The sequence below is a fragment of the Bufo gargarizans genome, chromosome 4 (assembly GCF_014858855.1).
Source record: "Bufo gargarizans isolate SCDJY-AF-19 chromosome 4, ASM1485885v1, whole genome shotgun sequence".
NCBI lineage: Eukaryota > Metazoa > Chordata > Amphibia > Anura > Bufonidae > Bufo > Bufo gargarizans.
The window spans coordinates 466389278-466410795 of record NC_058083.1 but is presented as its reverse complement, the minus strand read 5'-3'; the positions used below and the strand labels follow the sequence as shown (position 1 = coordinate 466410795).

The 21518-nt window shown below is 42.4% G+C and overlaps 1 protein-coding gene across 1 annotated transcript in view; it reads left to right on the top strand.

Annotated features, from left to right (window-relative positions):
* TASP1 (taspase 1) overlaps positions 1–21518 on the top strand; it is a 170409-nt gene that overhangs the window by 75047 nt on the left and 73844 nt on the right. The window contains exon 9 of the mRNA XM_044289495.1: positions 6099–6205. Coding sequence (XP_044145430.1) covers positions 6099–6205 — 107 coding nt within the window. The remainder of the gene's footprint in view (positions 1–6098; positions 6206–21518) is intronic.

Sequence of the window (21518 nt, the reverse complement as noted above, 5' to 3'; positions counted from 1 at the left end):
GGTATTCAAAAATTACTTTACAAACTATGTTAACCCTTTAGGTGTTCCACAAAACTAAATAGCGAATGTAGAAACAATTTTAGTATTAAATTTTTTTGTTACATTGCCTCAAAAAAGAGTAATATAGAGCAACCAAAAATCTAATTTACCCCAAAAATTGTCCCAAAACAACAACCACCTTATCCCGTAGTTTCCTAGATGGGGTCACTTTTATGGAGTTTCTACTCTAGGGGTGCATCAGGGGGCTTGAAAGGGTACATGGTGTAAATAAACCAGTCCAGCAAAATCTGCCTTCCAAAAACCGTATGGCGTTCCCCTTCTTCTATGTCCTGCCGTTTAGCCAAACAGTAGTTTACGACCACATATGGGGTGTTTTTGCAAACTACAGAATCAGGGCAACCCATTTTGAGTGTTGTTTGGCAGTTAACCCTTGTTTTACTCCTGGAAAAAATTGATTATATTGGAAAATTTTCCAAAAAATAGAAATTTCTAAATTGTTTCTCCATCTGCCATTAACTCTTGTGGAACACCTAAAGGGTTAACAAAGTTTGTAAACCCAGTTTTGAATACCTTGAGGGGTGTACTTTCTTAGATGGAGTCACTTTTTTGAAATTTCTATTCTAGGGGTGCAACAGGGGGCTTCAAATGGGACATGGTATAAACAAAACCAGTCCTGCAAAATCTGCCTTCCAAAACCCATATGGTGTTCCCCTCCTTCTATGTGCTACCGTTCGGCCAAACAGTAGTTTACGACCACATATGGGGTGTTTTTGCAAACTACAGAATCAGGGCAACCCATTTTGAGTGTTGTTTGGCAGTTAACCCTTGTTTTACTCCTGGAAAAAATTGATTATATTGGAAAATTTTCCAAAAAATAGAAATTTCAAAATTGTTTCTCCATCTGCCATTAACTCTTGTGGAACACCTAAAGGGTTAACAAAGTTTGTAAACCCAGTTTTGAATACCTTGAGGGGTGTACTTTCTTAGATGGAGTCACTTTTTTGAAATTTCTATTCTAGGGGTGCAACAGGGGGCTTCAAATGGGACATGGTATAAACAAAACCAGTCCTGCAAAATCTGCCTTCCAAAACCCATATGGTGTTCCCCTCCTTCTATGTGCTACCGTTCGGCCAAACAGTAGTTTACGACCACATATGGGGTGTTTTTGCAAACTACAGAATCAGGGCAACCCATTTTGAGTGTTGTTTGGCAGTTAACCCTTGTTTTACTCCTGGAAAAAATTGATTATATTGGAAAATTTTCCAAAAAATAGAAATTTCAAAATTGTTTCTCCATCTGCCATTAACTCTTGTGGAACACCTAAAGGGTTAACAAAGTTTGTAAACCCAGTTTTGAATACCTTGAGGGGTGTACTTTCTTAGATGGAGTCACTTTTTTGAAATTTCTATTCTAGGGGTGCAACAGGGGGCTTCAAATGGGACATGGTATAAACAAAACCAGTCCTGCAAAATCTGCCTTCCAAAACCCATATGGTGTTCCCCTCCTTCTATGTGCTACCGTTCGGCCAAACAGTAGTTTACGACCACATATGGGGTGTTTTTGCAAACTACAGAATCAGGGCAACCCATTTTGAGTGTTGTTTGGCAGTTAACCCTTGTTTTACTCCTGGAAAAAATTGATTATATTGGAAAATTTTCCAAAAAATAGAAATTTCAAAATTGTTTCTCCATCTGCCATTAACTCTTGTGGAACACCTAAAGGGTTAACAAAGTTTGTAAACCCAGTTTTGAATACCTTGAGGGGTGTACTTTCTTAGATGGAGTCACTTTTTTGAAATTTCTATTCTAGGGGTGCAACAGGGGGCTTCAAATGGGACATGGTATAAACAAAACCAGTCCTGCAAAATCTGCCTTCCAAAACCCATATGGTGTTCCCCTCCTTCTATGTGCTACCGTTCGGCCAAACAGTAGTTTACGACCACATATGGGGTGTTTCTGCAAACTACAGAATCAGGGCAACCCATTTTGAGTGTTGTTTGGCAGTTAACCCTTGTTTTACTCCTGGAAAAAATTGATTATATTGGAAAATTTTCCAAAAAATAGAAATTTCAAAATTGTTTCTCCATCTGCCATCAACTCTTGTGGAAGACCTAAAGGGTTAATAAAGTTTGAAAAAACAGTTTTGAATACCTTGAGGGGTTTAGTTTCTAGAATGGGGTCATTTTTGGGAGGTTTCTATTATCTAAGCCTCACAATATGACTGCAAACCTGAACTGGTCCATAAAAAGTGGGATTTTGAAGATTTCTCAAAAATTTCAAATTTTGCTTCTAAACTTCTAAGCATTGTAACATCCCCAAAAAATAAAATATCATTCCCAAAACAATTCAAACATGAAGTAGACATATGGGGAATGTAAAGTCATCACAATTTTTGGGGGTATTACTATGCATTACAGAAGTAGAGAAACTGAAACTTTGAAATTTGCTAATTTTTCAAAATTTTTGGTAAAAAATGTATTTTTTTATGCAAAAAAATTAACTTTTTTGACCCAATTTTAGCAGTGTCATGAAGTACAATATGTGACGAAAAAACAATCTCAGAACGGCCTGGGTAAGTCGAAGCGTTTTAAAGTTATGAGCACTTAAAGTGACACTGGTCAGATTTGCAAAAAATGGCCTGGTCCTTAAGGTGAAAATGAGCCTGGTCCTTAAGGGGTTAAGGTGAAAAATGGCAAGGTCCTTAAGGGGTTAAAGGGAAGGTCCCGCTAAAATCACTTATCATTCAATGCTTTCCTGGAACATCCTATTTTCTCAGAATTTTTTTTTTTTTAATGTTTTTTTTTGCTGCTGGGTAACAATAAGTATATTCGTTATTACACTGGTCGCAGGGGTTGTCAGGCAGAATTTAGAGGCAATTGAACTGCAAATCTGTTTGGCTTTGCAGATTGAGGGTGTCATTTATTAAGACTGCTGTTTTAGACCATTGCTGGCGGTGGATCCGCTGAAGTTATGAAGAGGCACTGACCTCTTCATAACTTCAGTGGATCCACTGCTGCTTCTAAATGTAAGACGGCTTCCTTGCTTTCTTCTATTTAGACCATTTTCTACTCCTAAAACAGGAGTAGAAAATAATGAATGAGACTGGCGTCCGGGCCATCCCCTTCCGTGCCACGGCCACTTTTATAGACCTGGCGTAAACGGGGAAAAGTCACAGATTGCTGTGCAACTAACCAATCTGCTCCTGAAATATGCCTAATATAGACGTATTTCAGGTTGATAAATGACCCCCCCTTTGCTCTTTAGGAAAATGATCTCTCTATAGGACTACCTATATCTGCTGCATCACCACTTTTTATGAGGGAAGATTGGGGACAGCAGGGTGGCATATTCAGTAGGTTTTGATAATCTCAGGAAGGCCCCTAACATTCTGGTTCAGTAGCCTGACATTTTTTCAGGTGGCCACTATCTGCTAAACGTGAAACATGTTGGGGGTTTGTGTGGAGTTTGGAAGAGTTGACTGCAAAGCCTCCTTGGCATTCTTCTGTTGAACCAGTTTATGTTCAGGATGCAGTTGAATTCAATAACTCTGACATCCTCACAAAAGTTATCCACAAGATGGGAGCTTATCTCTATCAAATACAAGCTAGCTAATCCGAATGTAATGATACCTTTCACTTAGCAATCCATTCTTTTTCATTCTGGAGGGAAAATAAGCACTTTTAACCCATGTTAAGTGCACCGAAGGCAGGCCCACACCACTCTGCACCTTAGCTCCGTCTGCTTTGTCTGCAAGCCCCTCTCTCCGTTTAACATTGTCAGGAAAGATGACTATGCAGTAACCTGGCCCTGTCAATACAGAAGAAGTGGAAGGGGCTGGCAAAGAAAGCAGGAGGAGCAAGGTTGCACAGTGGCTTGGGCTTCCCTTGGGGCATTTAAGTCAAAGGTATCATTACATACAGCTGAGCTACCGCTACAAAGCATAGGGCTGAATATAAAATGCTGCTCTTTTGTGGTGTGTAAAAGTCGCAAATTGCACAAAATTTTTTGTGCAAGTGCTGCTACTCCATTGGTCCCGCTACCTTCCTAGTAAGGGGGCCACACTTATCATCTTTCACGCCAGAAAACTGGGGTTGGTGTAGATTTCAGATCAGGCTCACAAACTGCTGGATGCGTAGGCCTCATCATAAATCAGACACAGCATCCAGGAGTGCCCCCGGTTACCATAGACCGGTGTACGCCGCTGGTCTGGAATAAATCAGGGCAATTGTGACTGATATAATGGTTAATTTCCTGGTGATAGATTCCCTTTCAAAGAGCCTGTTCCACAAAATGTATTTATCAGCTATCCACAGGTTCGCTGAGCGTCTGACCGCTGGGACAGCCACCAATCCTTAGACCGGAGGGTCTGCAATCCTCTCTCTGAATGGAATGATAGTGCGCTTGTTGGTCCACCACTTTCCTTGCTTCTATGGGACTGATGTATGCGGCGCTCTGTCAGTCCCATATTGTTTCTTATTAATAAATATTATTGAAAGGAGAAGGTTAATTGCAATGCAGCTGATTTTAGTCCTTTCCAACAGCCAGATATTCCCGTTCTTGGATACATTGGATGTTAACAATGGCACCAAACCACCATTCATTTTGGATGCAAGGTTATTGAATTTTGTTAAAAGCTCTTTTGTAACAGAAGTAAAATATATTGACAGACTTGGTGTACGACACTGTTGTGTAGCGGTCACTCTTTAGGTGACAAGTAGGGATGAGCAAACTTCAGTTTTCAAGTTCGGCGTACAAGGTTTGGGTTATCTAAGAATTCTCTGTGGTAGTGGAATCCATAACGGAATTCTTAGATAATCTAAACCTTGTACGCCGAGCCTGAAAACACAAGTTCACTCAAGAAGAAGGTACCTCAATCAGCAGGACCAAAGTACTCGTGGCTGAAATCAGTGATATGACCTTGTGGAGAGGTGGGATCTGGGATGGATTTCATCTGTTGTGTATTTACATTCAGACAGTTGAGAGCGATTATCTCAGATCACGCTGTTCTTTGCATTGTTTAGCACGATCTTGATAAATGTCTGCCAACCAGAGCAATGTTTGTAACGTTTTGCTTTCATCTGCTGCCTCTTCTCGTTTGTTTTGTCTCCGGCCCTCGTAATACTGAAGGCAAGGAGATCTGTTAATTTCCTGCTGTAGAATGTAATTGTTAAACAAATATTTCTGTAGAACAGTCTATGCGTGGAATCCGGCCTAGCCAACCTTACATAACTCTCATCAGGCCTCATCGTGAGCGTCCGTGTGGATGCGAAGGACTCTGAAATGAAGCCATGTTTATTATTAAAGCAGACGGCCAATGTCGGGAGTATGGGGCTCGCGCTCCTTCCTTCTAAAAATATATGAAGTTGTCGGGATCAAGGTTATTTCATGCATATCCTATAGAGGCCATTAAGGGAGGGCGGCACTCATTTTTATTGTTAGCAAAATAAAAGGGAAACTTTAAACCAGAATTTAAAAGGGATTGTCTCATCTCGCCGTTACCAAGGCAAGATGAGACACAGTCCCGACCACTAGTCAGCCAGGAAACAGCAGAGCGATGCATGAGAGCTATGGAAAAAACGTAGCTCTCATGCAATGAGACAGCGAGTGCCGGAGCTCCCGGCTGGCTGGTGGTCGGGACTGTGTCTCGTCTATCCTTAGTAATGGCGAGATGAGACAACTGCTTTAAAGAGCACCTGTCAGTAGGATCAGCCCTATTACACAAGGCATATTGCCTGGTAGTTTTAGTCCTGCTGATTGAGATACCTTTTTCTTGAAAATCAGTTACGGTGTTCCTGAGAAAAAGACAATTATTCTTTATGCAAAATGAGGACTTCAGAATTCCAAGGGGAGGGACATAGCCCCTCAGTGCACCTCAGCTTTCCAGTGCTGGCCGCACCCCTCGGTGCACTGATGTCTTCAAAAATAATGATTTTTATTTTTCCTCTGCACCTGAACCCCCACCGATCACAAAACATTTCACGTCACTATGACCGATCAAAGGTTTTTTTGTTTGTTTTGTTTGTTGTTGTTTTTTTATACAGTAGCTACACTTTGTGTTCTTTATGCTGATCATATCTGTATACATATTTATTTCTTCAGAGTTAAGCCTGGCTGCTTTTAAACGGAACAAAAGAAAACTAGAACTGGCTGAAAAGGTGGAAACGGATTACATTCAATTAAAGAAAAGAAGACAATCAAGTGAAAAGGTTGGTTTATTCAGATGTGGCTGCATCATCCAATTCCATGTACCCAGTGAATGTGTGGGGCCGTAATGAAGAAAAAACTTTGTGGCACTCTGTTGTTAGTACGCTACTGGAAGTCGGGTTCCCACCCCATTTCGTCAAGAAGAATATTAACTCCAGTTTGTGCGGTGTAATAGATTTTATTTAATTAAAGATGCGGCATATCATATACGTGACGTTTCGGCCACAATCCGGCCTTCATCAGACTTTACATAACTTTACTCACCAGCAGACGTCTCTGCGATTCCAACATACGCCCGCTATCTGAGCAGTCTTTCCAGCGGCACCAGTCTGATAAAGGCCGGATTGTGGCCGAAACATCACGTATATCATATGCTGCATCTCTAATTAAATGCAATCTATTACACCGCACAAACTGGAGTTAATATTCTTCTTGTAGAGGCACAGCAATAAACTTTGTGCTTAAAGGCAGGGGTGCACCTAGCCTTTTAGTGCCCCTAGTAGAACAGATTTCCCCATAGTGACCCCCTTATAATGTGTGCCAGTACAAAAATGCTCCTTTTTTACAGCCATAATGTCAGTAATCGCCAGTTAGAAAATAATGACCTCCACCCCACTGTGGCCCAACAACATGCTGCCAAATAAAAATAAACTCAAATACCTCCATTCTGCTGTCTGCAATACACTTTCAAGTCTGTGCCTTGAGCTATATGCAGCCCGACTCAAGCGATGTGATAATGATGACACCGGCCTCTAATGGACTACAGGAACTAGGACTAAAGCCTATTAGAGGAAACAGTGGGCCCATAAGACATTTCTCCCATGCCACGTCGCGGCATTCACTTGTACAGTGGTCCCTCAAGATACAATATTAATTGGTTCCAGGAAACATCAGAATCACATAAAACTAGTTCCAATACTGTACAGAGCAGAAGCTCCGTACATTATTAGGGTGCATTCACACGACCGTAAGTGTTTTGTGGACCGCACATGCCCAGCGCTATATAGAGAATGCCTAAGCTTAAAATAGGACATGCTCCATCTATTTTGCGGGGCCACGGAATGGAACAACGGATGTGGACAGCACACGGTGTGCTATCCGCATCTTTTGCGGCCCCATTGAAATGAATGGATCCGTACCCGTTCCCCAATTTTGCGGAACGGATGCAGATCTATTTATACGGTCGTGTGAATAGAGCCTTAGAATGTATTGGCTCAGATGAGCCGAAGTTATTGCTTCATAACTTCATAAATTAATTTGTACAGTGAAAAAACATTTCCCGAACTTGGGTTCGGTTCCAAGTGGTACCTTGGATCCGAACCGGAGTTCGGGAAATGTTTTTTTTTACAGTACAAATTCATTTATGAAGTCTCGCGAGACTTCGTGCAGCAATAACTTTGGCTCATCGGAGCCAATACATTCTAATGCTGTACAGAGCTCCTGCTCCGTACAGTATTGGAACAAAGTTTAATGCCACTCAACTGCGGATGTTTCATCCGAAGTCGATTCGCTCATCCCTAGTCATAATCCCTGGATCCGAGCAGTGATGTACTGTGATGAAAACATGAATCAAGCCAGCAAAGGAGGCAATATGGACAATCGCAATACATTAGTAAGTGCCTTGTAGTAACTTTGTCCACATGATAAATGTCATTAGCTGAAATAAGACAACCCCTTTAATCGTTTTATCTAATATTCTTTGTGATATTGGAGCGTGGAAGAAAGTCTATACAAATGTGAGATGTCTTAAGTTGGCCAGATTCAAGCTCAGGACCAGTGAATGCCAGTTCGCAGTGTTCGCCCCCGAACACATGCGGGTTGCCATCTTGACTCACAAGTCCGGCGATGCACAGGTAAGCCCTTACCTGTGACGGGAGCCTGTCTGAAACAAATACGGTCACCGGGAGCAAGCAGTTCCGAGAACAGCCGCCGGGGGCCTTCATCGGGCTGTTTCGGGCTTACCTGTGCATCGCCGGACTTGTGAGTCAAGATGGCAGCCCGCATGTGTTTGCGGGCGAACACTGCGAACTGACCATCACTGCTCAGAACTCCAGGGCTGCCTGAGCAGAGGTTACTCTGGAAAGAAATGACCTGAGCAGTGGACTTTCAGTCTCGGCTAGTCCACGTTTTGGCAGGGTAACCTCAACATCCATATGTTTTCACGCGGTGCGGTCCTTTTGGTTAGATGTTTCATCTACCAGACCTTTTACTTTCCACTACTTTTGTCAGGAAGAGCACTATAAGGCATTTTAATTGGCGACAGTAGTTTGTGAGTGTTTTTATACTCATGTAAAATATAATATTGTAGTCTGTCGGAAATATGCAGAATTCCAAGGATCAAAAGAAAAATGGGGATGTGGTACAGGTCAAGCTCCTCACCGTATTCTCTCACTATCCTTAAGAAATAACTGTTCTTGCAGAGATTTTTTTTAATATATAGCTTATATAAACATTCGCTTCCTATGTTTCGTCTTGATTTTAGTCTTGGGGAAATTTGAAATCGATTTTGCAAGTACTGTCTGTGTTAAACAGACTTGGGAAATGAATCTAGGAGCCGTAACGTTTTTACTGCACGGTTTATTTCCATTCCTTTCGTTTTATTTGCTGGTGTGTTGTGTAATTTTGTTTTACAGCGTCTAGTTAAGCCCAGCGCAGAGCATGTGATGCAGCAGACATTTTCTACACTTTAGTTGCACGATGAATTTGGAGATGTTAAAGTTTAATAACAGCTTTGCGGCTGGAGGTGTCTACAGCTCACTTTAGAGGAATGTAATTCTGGTCTGTCCTGGGGTTTCTTATGCCATAAAAAGGAAAATCTCAACTGCTCAAGGCTTCGAATGCAGCTTTGGATGAGCGGTGGATGATTTGGAGATTCTGAAATACAAATAACGCATTAATTTCCATGAAAAGTAATAGTTGTAAGAATCTGCACCGTCATTCAGCATCTTTAAAGGGAGAAGTCCAGTTAAAATTGCATGTCGCAAGGTCCACCTCTTTCCATGGCAGACGGACTGTGCTACCCTGTTAGGCAGAAGTCTCTGCCTAGCTTTACCCATGGAGAGCCCGGTACGTCACCGGATCTCCATAAAAAGCCCTTGTCTTGCGCGATTCAGCCGAGACGAGTCACAGCCAGGTACAGAAGGAGAGAGGGCCATGAACCCAGACAACCCCTTAAAGTTTAACCTGCTCAGGACCGCCGTACGCAGGATTGCGTCCTGGCGGCGGCCCTGCTCTTCTGAGTGGACGCATATATATGCGTCCTCCAGCGATAGCCGAGATTTCCTGTGAACGCGCGCACACAGGCACGGAAGGTAAGCGAGTGGATCTCCAGCCTGCCAGCGGCGATCGTTCGCTGGCAGGCTGGAGATGTGATTTTTTTTAACCCCTAACAGGTATATTAGACGCTGTTTTGATAACAGCGTCTAATATACCTGCTACCTGGTCCTCTGGTGGTCCCTTTTGCTTGGATCGACCACCAGAGGACACAGGCAGCTCAGTAAAGTAGCACCAAACACCACTACACTACACTACACCCCCCCCCCCCCGTCACTTATTAACCCCTTATGAACCACTGATCACCCCATATAGACTCCCTGATCACCCCCCTGTCATTGATCACCCCCCTGTAAGGCTCCATTCAGACGTCCGTATGATTTTTACGGATCCACGGATACATGGATCGGATCCGCAAAACACATACGGACGTCTGAATGGAGCCTGACAGGGGGGTAATCACCTCATATACACTCCCTGATCACCCCCCTGTCATTGATCACCCCCCTGTCATTGATCACCCCCCTGTAAGGCTCCATTCAGACGTCCGTATGATTTTTACGGATACATGGATCGGATCCGCAAAACACATACGGACGTCTGAATGGAGCCTGACAGGGGGGGTGATCACCCCATATAGACTCCCTGATCACCCCCCTGTCATTGATCACCCCCCGGTAAGGCTCCATTCAGACGTCCGTATGTGCTTTGCGGATCCGATCCATGTATCCGTGGATCCGTAAAAATCATACGGACGTCTGAATGGAGCCTTACAGGGGGGTGATCAGGGAGTCTATATGGGTGATCACCCCCCTGTAAGGCTCCATTCAGACATTTTTTTGGCCCAAGTTAGCGGAAATAGTTTTTTTTTGTTTGTAAGAAAAAACAAAGTCTCATATTCCACTAACTTGTGTCAAAAAATAAAATCTCACATGAACTCACCATACCCCTCACGGAATCCAAATGCGTAAAAATTTTTAGACATTTATATTCCAGACTTCTTCTCACGCTTTAGGGCCCCTAAAATGCAAGGGCAGTATAAATACCCCACATGTGACCCCATTTCGGAAAGAACACACCCCAAGGTATTCCGTTAGGGGCATATTGAGTCCATGAAAGATTAAAATTTTTGTCCCAAGTTAGCGGAAAGGGAGACTTTGTGAGAAAATACCCAAAAAATCAATTTCCACTAACTTGTGCCAAAAAAAAAAAATTCTATGAACTCGCCATGCCCTTCATTGAATACCTTGGGGTGTCTTCTTTCCAAAATGGGGTCACATGTGGGGTATTTATACTGCCCTGGCATTTTAGGGGCCCGAAAGCGTGAGAAGTCTGGGATCCAAATGTCTAAAAATGCCCTCCTAATAGGAATTTGGGCTGCTTTGTGCATCTAGGCTGCAAAAAAGTGTCACACATCTGGTATCGCCGTACTCAGGAGAAGTTGGGGAATGTGTTTTGAGGTGTCCTTTTACATATACCCATGCTGGGTGAGATAAATATCTTGGTCAAATGCCAACTTTGTCTAAAAAAATGGGAAAAGTTGTCTTTTGCCAAGATATTTCTCTCACCCAGCATGGGTATTTGTAAAATGACACCCCAAAACACATTCCCCAACTTCTCCTGAGTACGGCGATACCAGATGTGTGACACTTTTTTGCCGCCTAGGTGGGCAAAGGGGCACACATTCCAAAGAGCACCTTTAGGATTTTACAGGTCATTTTTTACACATTTTGATTTCAAACTACTTACCACACATTAGGGCTCCTAGAATGCTAGGGCAGTATAACTACCCCACAAGTGACCCTATTTTGGAAAGAAGACACTCCAAGGTATTCCATGAGGGGCATGGCGAGTTCCTAGAATTCTTTATTTTTTGTCACAAGTTAGCGGAAAATGAGGATTTTTTTTTTTTTTTTCCTTACAAAGTCTCATATTCCACTAACTTGTGACAAAAAATAAAAAATTCTAGGAACTCGCCATGCCCCTCACGGAATTCCCTGGGTTGTCGTCTTTCCAAAATGGGGTCATTTGTGGGGTAGTTATACTGCCCTGGCATTTTAGGGGCCCATATGCGTGAGAAGTAGTTTGCAATCAAAATCTGTAAAAAATGACCGGTGAAATCCGAAAGGTGCTCTTTGGAATGTGTGCCCCTTTGCCCATCTAGGCTGCAAAAAAGTGTCACACATCTGGTATCGCCGTACTCGGGAGAAGTTGGGGAATATGTTTTGGGGTGTCATTTTACATATACCCATGCTGGGTGAGAGAAATATCTTGGCAAAAGACAACATTTCCCATTTTTTTTATACAAAGTTGGCATTTGACCAAGATATTTATCTCACCCAGCATGGGTATATGTAAAATGACACCCCAAAACACATTCCCCAACTTCTCCTGAGTACGGTGATACCACATGTGTGACACTTTTTTGCAGCCTAGGTGGGCAAAGGGGCACACATTCCAAAGAGCACGTTTCGGATTTCACCGGTCATTTTTTACAGATTTTGATTGCAAACTACTTCTCACGCATATGGGCCCCTAAAATGCCAGGGCAGTATAACTACCCCACAAGTGACCCCATTTTGGAAAGAAGACACCTCAGGGTATTCCGTGAGGGGCATGGCGACTTCCTAGAATTTTTTATTTTTTGTCACACGTTAGTGGAATATGAGACTTTGTAAGAAAAAAATAAAATACAAAATAAATCATTTTCCGCTAACTTGTGACAAAAAATAAAAAGTTCTATGAACTCACTATGCCCATCAGTGAGCACCTTAGGGTGTCTACTTTCCGAAATGGGGTCATTTCTGGGGTTTTTCTACTGTCTGGGCATTGTAGAACCTCAGGAAACATGACAGGTGCTCAGGAAGTCATCAGTGTGTTTTTTACATCCGTATGTCAGTTCCAGTAAAAACAGAACATGCCCTATTCTGGTCCTCAAAATGAGCACCTCAAATCCATCGAACTCAATGGGACTGCAAAAATGTGAATCGCAAAATGGATACGGTCGTGTGCATAAGGGTTTAGATAAACAGCTCAGCAGGCAGGATCATAGAAGCTGTGCTTAGATACACATTTTGGCAATGTCAGTGATGGAATTAGATACACCGCTCTGCAGGCTGTATCACACAGGATAGGATTAGATACAGATGTGATTGGATATGATGTGTTTATCGCACTCTGGATATGGTAAGGGCAGAGCCTGTGGACGGTCAGTGATGGGATTAGATACACAGCTCAGCATGCTGTATCACACAGTATAGGATTAGATACACATGTGAGGGCAGAGCCTGTGGATGGTCAGTGATGGGATTAGATACATAGCTCAGCATGCTGTATCACACAGTATAGGATTAGATACACATGTGAGGGAAGAGCCTGCAGACGGTCAGTGATGGGATTAGATACACAGCTCAGCAGGCTGTATAACACAGTATAGGATTAGATGCACATGTGAGGGCAGAGCCTGTGGATGGTCAGTGATGGGATTAGATACACAGCTCAGCATGCTGTATCACACAGTATAGGATTAGATACACATGTGAGGGAAGAGCCTGCAGACGGTCAGTGATGGGATTAGATACACAGCTCAGCATGCTGTATCACACAGTATAGGATTAGATACACATGTGAGGGCAGAGCCTGTGGACGGTCAGTGATGGGATTTAGACACTGGGTCAGAAGTAGCTTCATGTCTCTGTGCAGAAAGATGGACACAGGAGTTATAGATGGAGTAGCTGCTGCAGACAGAGCAGAGTGGGGGGCGTGGCCAGCCTGTGACTCATCTCTGTGCAGTGCAGCCAGGCTTGTGTATCAATAAAGTTACGTATTCAACTAAACAAGAAGGGGAGAAAGTAAACCGATCTGCCAGGATAATGTGATGTTTTTCAGAGGGGAACGAAAGCTCAGACATGAAGAACAGGTATTGGGGGCATATGTATGGATGGTGAGGGGTGTTAGGAGCACATAAAAAGAATTATGATTTTGGTACCTGACAACCTCTAACATTTCTAACTTAAGATGTTCTTCAACTTTTCTACACCACCCCATTACTAGAGTAAGAGCACAAAAATGTTATGACTTTTTAAAAAGTTGCTCTGTTTTAAATCAATTCGACAGGCTAACGATGCCCACTATTCAAAACTGGAATTTGTGGTGTAAAAATGCCAAATGTAGCAACAAGCCCAAAAAGTTGCAAAGCCATGTTTTGTGACTTGGAAGGCAGAATTCTGAAGTCTAGGGCTTGATAAATCCCCCATTGAGTCAATTCTAGACACCAGTTTCCTATATCCCTGTGGCTGCTGGAAAGCAAATCTCTGAATGCAGATCAGTCAAGATGGCCGTCATCATAATAATCATGTACAGAGTAGAATAAAATTTTTAAAAAAGCCAGCAATTAGAACATAAAGATATGTTTCAGTTTTTGCTTTAAGTCTCATGCACACAAACGTATTTTCTTTCCGTGTCCGCTCCGTATTTTTTATTTTTTTTGTGTGGGCAATGTGCGGAACCATTCATTTCATTGGGGCCAGCTGTAACGTTTCGTAAAATACGGAATGCATGCGGACATCGTCCATATTCCTTGCGGATCTGTTTTTTTGCGGACCTCAAAATACATATGGGTCGTGTGTATGAGCCCTTGAGGAAATCTCTGAATCGATTGAATGAGATGTGGTCTGTTTCCATCCACTGACAGCAAGCAGAGATGTTAAAAATGATGTGGACTTAAAACACGTGATGTGTTACAAATTAATGTGCTTTAATTGAACAAGGCCAGAAAACCCATTTATTATGCTGTCTGAAATTTTTCCTTCATAAATTTTTTTTCTTTATTTTCTTTGGCTATATATATTTTTTCTATTATTATATTAAAACCACAATAAAAGATGACTTCCAGCAGGAAATTAAAGGGGTTGTCCAGCTTGGACAGGTATTGATGACCTAATCCTCATTACTGGTAATCTGTATGAGATTGGTGGATGTCTGACACGTGCCAACCCCACAAATCAGCAGTTTCAGGGCAGCTGCAGTGAAAGTGAACAGAGCTGGAAGGAGACCGCTCTATACACTGTAGTTTCCAGTTCCAGTGTAGTGCAGGTAAGTTTCCATTCCGCAGTTCCCCGGCACGGCCAACTCTTAGGCCTCTTTCACGCGGGCCTTGCGGGAAAAGGTGCGAGTGCGTTGCGGGAACATGCACGATTTTTCCGCGCGAGTGCAAAACATTGTCATGCGTTTTGCACGCATGTGAGAAAAATCGGCATGTTTGGTACCCAAACCCGAACTTCTTCACAGAAGTTCAGGTTTGGGATCGATGTGCTGTAGATTGTATTATTTTCCCTTATAGCACGGTTATAAGGGAAAATAATAGCATTCTGAATACAGAATGCATAGTAAAATAGCGCTGGAGGGGTTAAAAAAAAAATACAATTTTAACTCGCCTTAATCCACTTGCTCATGCAGCCCCATTCACTTCTATGGGGCCTGCGTTGCGTGGAAAACGCAGAATATAGAGCATGCTGCGATTTTCACGCAACGCCCAAGAGATGCGTGAAAATCACTCCTCGTGTGCACAGCCCCATAGAAATGAATGGGTCCAGATTCAGTGCGGGTGCAATGCGTTCACATCACGCATTGCACCCGCGCGGAATACTCGCCCGTGTGAAAGGGGCCTTACAGAACGGAGTGGTCTGCTTCCAGCTCTGTATAGTCTCCGCCGTTGGCAGCTGCCCAAAACTCTTGAAGGTTGTGCCAGGTGTCGGATCCCCACTAATCTGGTATTGATGACCTTTCCTGGGAATGTCATCAATATCTGTAGCCCGGACATCACCTTTTAGACTAAATGCACACGATCAGGATTGCATGCAGGAAATACGCACCATAGGTCATGTACATTGTATTCTATGAGAATTTGAAATTCTCAATGCACACAATGCAGTTTTTTTCCCGCACGGATTTCGACCTGCGGTGCAGATTTTAAAATCCGCATCATGTCAATTTTTTTTTTTTTTTCCTGACCGTATTTTCTTCATTCACTTAGTAAAATCCGCATGCGGAAAATCTGCAGCAAATCCGCACCAATTGATGCGGATTGACCGCACAGATTTGCTTGCGGATTTCAGTGCTGATTGTCCGCACATGAATCCTGAACGTGTGCATGTACCCTTAAGGGCAGTCAAAAAGAGGGGTAAAAGGGGTTGGGGAATCTTAGATGCCACATGCTAAGCTTTCCATATACACACAACGTATGTAGATATCTGTATCTATGGTTTACCTTTGATCTATGCTGCAGAGTGAATTTGTGGGTTTGTGTGTAGGACTACATCGTAATGTACCATATGTTAGAAGATGTCCATATAGGGTCCGTCTGCTCACCAAAGCTGACAGACGTGAATCACAAGCCATTATTTGAGCTCTTGGTAGGAGTCTCTGGGCCAAAGGACACACAGCAGGGGTGAGCGGCACGTCCTAGTAAAACCTAATAACTTCATTTAATGTATCATCCCCCACAAGAAAGATTTGGTTTACGGTTTGTAACAACTGGTAAGAGCCAATGAAGTATTTTACTTTAATTAAAATAGTTTTTCCATGACAATTTTTTTTGACATTTATGCATAAATACAAAAAATGTTTGTTCGTGGGGGGGTCCAACTTCTGAGACCCCTATTGATCTCAAGAACTGGGGGTGGGCTCTCTTCACAGTCCATTAAAGTCCATGGGAACAGCAAAACGTTTGTCGTGAGAAAAAAATTGTGTGAAAACCTTTTCATTGGATAGATCAGTATTTTTGCGAAAAAGTAGTTTGACTCGTGTACTTTAAATTTGTGATTTGCCAATGATCTGATACTTGCATCATAGCAGGAAGGACCTGGCCGCTCAGGTGTTTTACAGAAACCATGCAGAGGTTGAAAAAGGTCCACATTATGCAGATTTGACCCGATACGGCTGCAGTTCATTTAATATACTGTACATCTAGAACTGCCTAAGATATGACTGAAATGTCAAAAATTGCAAATGTTAAACAGCATCTCAACCAACTGAATGAATGCTGGATTTTGTAGACCTGTAACGACTACAGATGCAGCAGAGTTAACAGTCGGTCTTTACGTGTTAACTAGTGTGCGTTAACTCTGCTACATCTGTATACTTTAGTTCTGAAATTATTAACATTTTATGCATGTTTATTTTATAATTTACCATGCATTCTGTTTCGTACTGCAAATTCACTGCTATTTCAACAAACTGCATAAATCAATAGTGCAGATGATTATAAGAAACTTTGTAATATAACTTATCAGGAGCGCCTTGGCCTTCTCTCTGTTTCCCTCAGGCCCAGTGACGTCACGTCTAGTATCACTGGCCTGGGTGCTTCTTTTTAGTTTTATCATTCAGTGATACTAGGCCACGTGAATGATGAACGTGAGATCACTGGCCTAGGGAAAGCAAAGAGAAGGCCACAGCACTCACAGGAGCGCCACTGCCTTCTCAAACAGCTGATCGGCGGGGGTCCCGGGTGTCTGTCCCCTGCCAATCAGATGCTGAGGATAATCAGTTAAAAAGAACTGCAGAACCCCTTTAACAATCAAGCTGGGTTTTAAGTTACCTACATAGTTTTTTGTCATCAGCAAAAACTGGCATCTTATCAGATCCTTCCTGACCTCTGCACAGGTCACAGAGCACGCCTCTTTCGGACCACTTAGATGCCACAGTCAGTAGCATCTAAGAGATTAAATTGCCAGGATCGGAGTGATCTCCGATCATGGCCACTGCAAGTAAGTGTCAGCTGTATGCTGCAAACCTCAGTCGGCACCCACAGTGCCATATTGTGTGCACATCCTCCATACATGAACTGCAGATGTCATTAAGAAATATTTGTTAGTTTTAGTTTTATCATTCTGGTGGTGCAAAGTGTTTATCATGTCAAAAATGGTAAAGATTAGTATAAAGTAACTTTTCCAATGTATGAATATATTGCCTACTGGGTTTTACCATTTCGCTTGTCAATCGTTGATACATGTCAGACTGTATAGTCCTGTGATGGCTAACCTCCGGCACTCAAGTAAAACTACAACTCCCAAGATGCACACCTGCTTGGCTGTTCTCAGAACTCCATAGAAATGAATGAAGCATGCTGGGAGTCCTAGTTCCACCACAGCTGGAGTGCGGGAGGTTAGCCATCACTGGTATAGTCTGACCAGGGAAATCTGATGACAGATATATTTCTAGGAGGAATAACAGAAGAACAGCACAATACAGAATTCTAAGAGGAAATGCTCCAGATCTGTTGTTTTATGGGGAAGTTACTAAAGTAAGCAGCATGTCGGGAGAGCCGATGGGGCTTCTGTAATGTGTAATTCCCAGAAGTCAGCTCAACCAGTCTTTGAAAAATACGCGCAATCCTACAGTATATGTTTTTATTCGTTTTCCTCACATTTGATCTTCCGACAACAATCAAAATGAAAATCTATTTATTTTGATTGTTAGCCGCAATTAGCAGCTTCTGCTTATCAACAAAAAATTCTTCCCTTATTTCGCCACACTTGCAGATGGAGCCGTATTTGTTGCAAATAATAATTATTTTGGTTTCTAACGATTACCATTACAAAGGAATTGTGTTGCATGATGGCGATTCTTAAATGATGATCCAGTTGAAGGTGGGGTGTGAAGGACGCGGTCATCGCAGTATGAGCAGCCTCCACTATAGATGGGTTTTCATGTATGCCGAGGTTTCGCTTTAACCTTTTCTCAAGCAATTTCGGTTCCAAAATGAAAGAGTCATCTGGTATTTTTCACAGGCACGTTTTACTATTTTTTTTTTACAGAAACTGTTTCCATATTTTTGAGTTATTAAAAGACCTTCCTAATAAAGTCGGATCCGAATCCATATAAATTCTGGATGCACGTTAATGTTTATAACCACAGAGGTCAGGTTGCTAGGCAGAATGATCGTATGCCACATTTACTAAGCGTTTAAAGATGTCATCTCTCTTGTTTCTCTTCATCTACAAATGCTACCAGCAGCAACACTCTTGACCCATAACAGACTGTAGGGCATGTCAAGAGTCTACTTGCTCCCAGCTACCGGGGGTAATTTATATCTTCTGTAATGACTTTCATTTCAAAGACTCTTCCTGTCTTCTTTTTTTTGTTTTTTGTCCGATTATTTGCCGGAACCTTATCTGTAGAGCTACAGTATGTGTATTTTTCCTACCTTTATTATTTCAGCACATTTGTAAACGTAGTCTTGAAGGGGTTGTCCAGTGGTATACATTAAAAAAAAAATATTATAGGTTACAAATATGAAAGTAGTAGTATTCACAGCACCGATCCCCCGCTGCTGCTGTTCTGATGCTACCCGGATGCTGGTTTCTGCTTCCTGTTCTTGCTTGAGATACAGGAAACGCCAGGAGATTTCCTCTCAGCCAATCACTGGCTGAGGTGGGTCCCACAGGCATTTTCTGCCATTTCTTTTTTGGGATGGGACCCAGTAAATATCAGTGAGGTGAGCAATGCTTCTTTTATTTTATTAATCCTTTCTGCCCCTTATTTAATTAATTTTTATCCAGCCGGAAAACCTCTTTAAATAACTTGTCATCAATAACTTATCAGTGGGGGTGCGACTCCTAACACTACCGCCGATCCGCTGCCCTAATCGCTGGTGACGCTAGGGAGGCTCGTCCCAGTCAGCACCTGCCATTGGCTGCCCCCTCCCCCAACACATGGGGAGAAGCAGCGGCCATGTGGGGACCAGGAGCAACGTGGGGAGCCAGGTAAGTAGAATCAGTGCGAGGGCCCCAGGCGTATGGGGAGGGGGGCATTTCCAGCCTCGGATAAACCCTTTAATATGACTGCACAGCCCCTTTAATGGCACTTGGGATCCCCAAAGCGCCTTTAATTAAAGGTCAGGATTTCTTTAGACCTTTTAGATGCATCGCTTGTGGTCCCATGGTCCCAGTTTCCATCTTTAATCTGAGAGATGGGTCTTTAGCATGGAAAACACAAAATGATGACAGTCTTATGGCAATGTACAGGTATAGGTGTCAAACCCTCACCGATCAGTATTAAAATGTCGGAAAACCCTTTTAATTTGCAGTTCATCTGGTGGTAACGTCAGCTCTTAGATAAGATTCAAGGTCAAGTCTACTCTAAATATCCTGTAGTCTGAAAAGGTTGTCCAAACAAATACAGTGGATATAAAAAGTCTACACACCCCTGTTAAAATGGTTTCTGTGATGTAAAAAAAAAAAAAGACAAAGATAAATAATTTCAGAAATGTTTCCACCTTTTAATGTGACCTATAAACTGTACAACTCAATTGAAAAACAAACTGAAATCTTTTAGGTGGAGGGAAGAAAAAATATAAAAATAAAATAATATGGTTGCATAAGTGTGCACACCCTTAAAGGGCTTCTGTCACCCCCCCCCCCCCCCAAACACCAATTTAATGTTTTGGACTTAATATTTTTGCTAATATTTACAGATTCGATATATACCCCTCTTACCTCAGGCTGTGGTGTAATTTCAGTAAAAATCAGACTTTAGTGATATGTAAATTTCTTCACTACCAGCAAGTTGGGCGGACTTGCTGGTAGCCGCCGCATCCTCTGTCTGAAAAAACACCCCCTCCTCCACTTGATTGACAGGGCCAGTGAGCGCTCTCATCCTCCAGCTGGCCCTGCCTGCAGCTCAAATCCAGCTCCTGCTCCGTACCGGTCGTCATTTGGCGCAGGCGCTCTGAGAGAAGGACGCTCGCTTGGCTGCTCCTTCCTCAGTGCGCCTGCGCCTATGACGTCAGCCTACACCCGGAAGAGAAGGATGTTTGGGGGGGGTGACAGTAGCCCTTTAAACTAATACTTTGTTGAAGCACCTTTTGATTTTATTACAGCACTCAGTCTTTTTGAGTATAAGTCTATCAGCATGGCACATTTTGACTTGGCAAGATTTGCCCACTCTTCTTTTCAAAAAAACGTCTAATCTGTCAGATTGCGAGGGCATCTCCTGTGCACAGCCCTCTTCAGATCACCCCACAGATTTTCAATCGGATTCAGGTCTGGGCTCTGGCTGGGCCATTCCAAAACTTTAATCTTGTTCTGGTGAAGCCATTCCTTAGTTGATTTGGATGTATGCTTTGGGTCATTGTCATGCTGAAAGATGAAGTTCCTCTTCATGTTCAGCTTTCTAGCAGAAGCCTGAAGGTTTTGTGCCAATATTGACTGGTATTTGGAACTGTTTATAATTCCCTCTAGCTTAACTAAAGCCCCAGTTCCAGCTGAAGAAAAATGGAAATTCTTTTGTCCCCTTCTCCTGACTGATACCTTTTAACAATGAGATCCCTCTGATGCTTTGGAAGCTCTCTGTAGATCATGGCTTTTGCTGTGGGATGCGACTAAGAACATTTCAGGAAAGACCAACTAGAGCAGCTGAACTTTATTTGGGGTTAATCAGAGGCACTTTAAATGATGGCAGGTGTATGCTGACTCCTATGTAACATGATTTTGAATGTGATTGCTTAATTCTGAACACAGCTACATCACCAGTTATAAGCGGGTGTGCACACTTATGCAACCACATTATTATTTTTTTTATTTTATTTTTTATTCCTTCCCCCTAAAATATTTCAGTTTGTTTTTCAATTCAGTAGTACAGTTTATAGGTCACATTAAAGGTGGAAAAAGTTCTGAAATGATTTATTTTGGTCTCATTTTTTAAATCACAAAAACCTGACATTTTAACAGGGGTGTGTAGAGTTTTTATATCCACTGTATGCAGAATTTTATTATCTGGACCTATTTGTCTCTGTTCTGACGTTCGTGAGATCCATTCTTTCCATCAGTGTTCACATAAAGCAGTATCAGATCCAAGTACAGGGAGAAGATAAACATTCTCATACTCTTGATGGACAGGAGAACGTATCTCCAGAACACCAGTCAGAATGTAGCCATGGCTGTGCTCTTCAAGGTACTTTGCCGTCATCAGTTTAAAGAATGTCATTGTTTGTTTGGGTTGCATTGATGATGTAGCCCTGAACATGACCTTATTATAAGATGT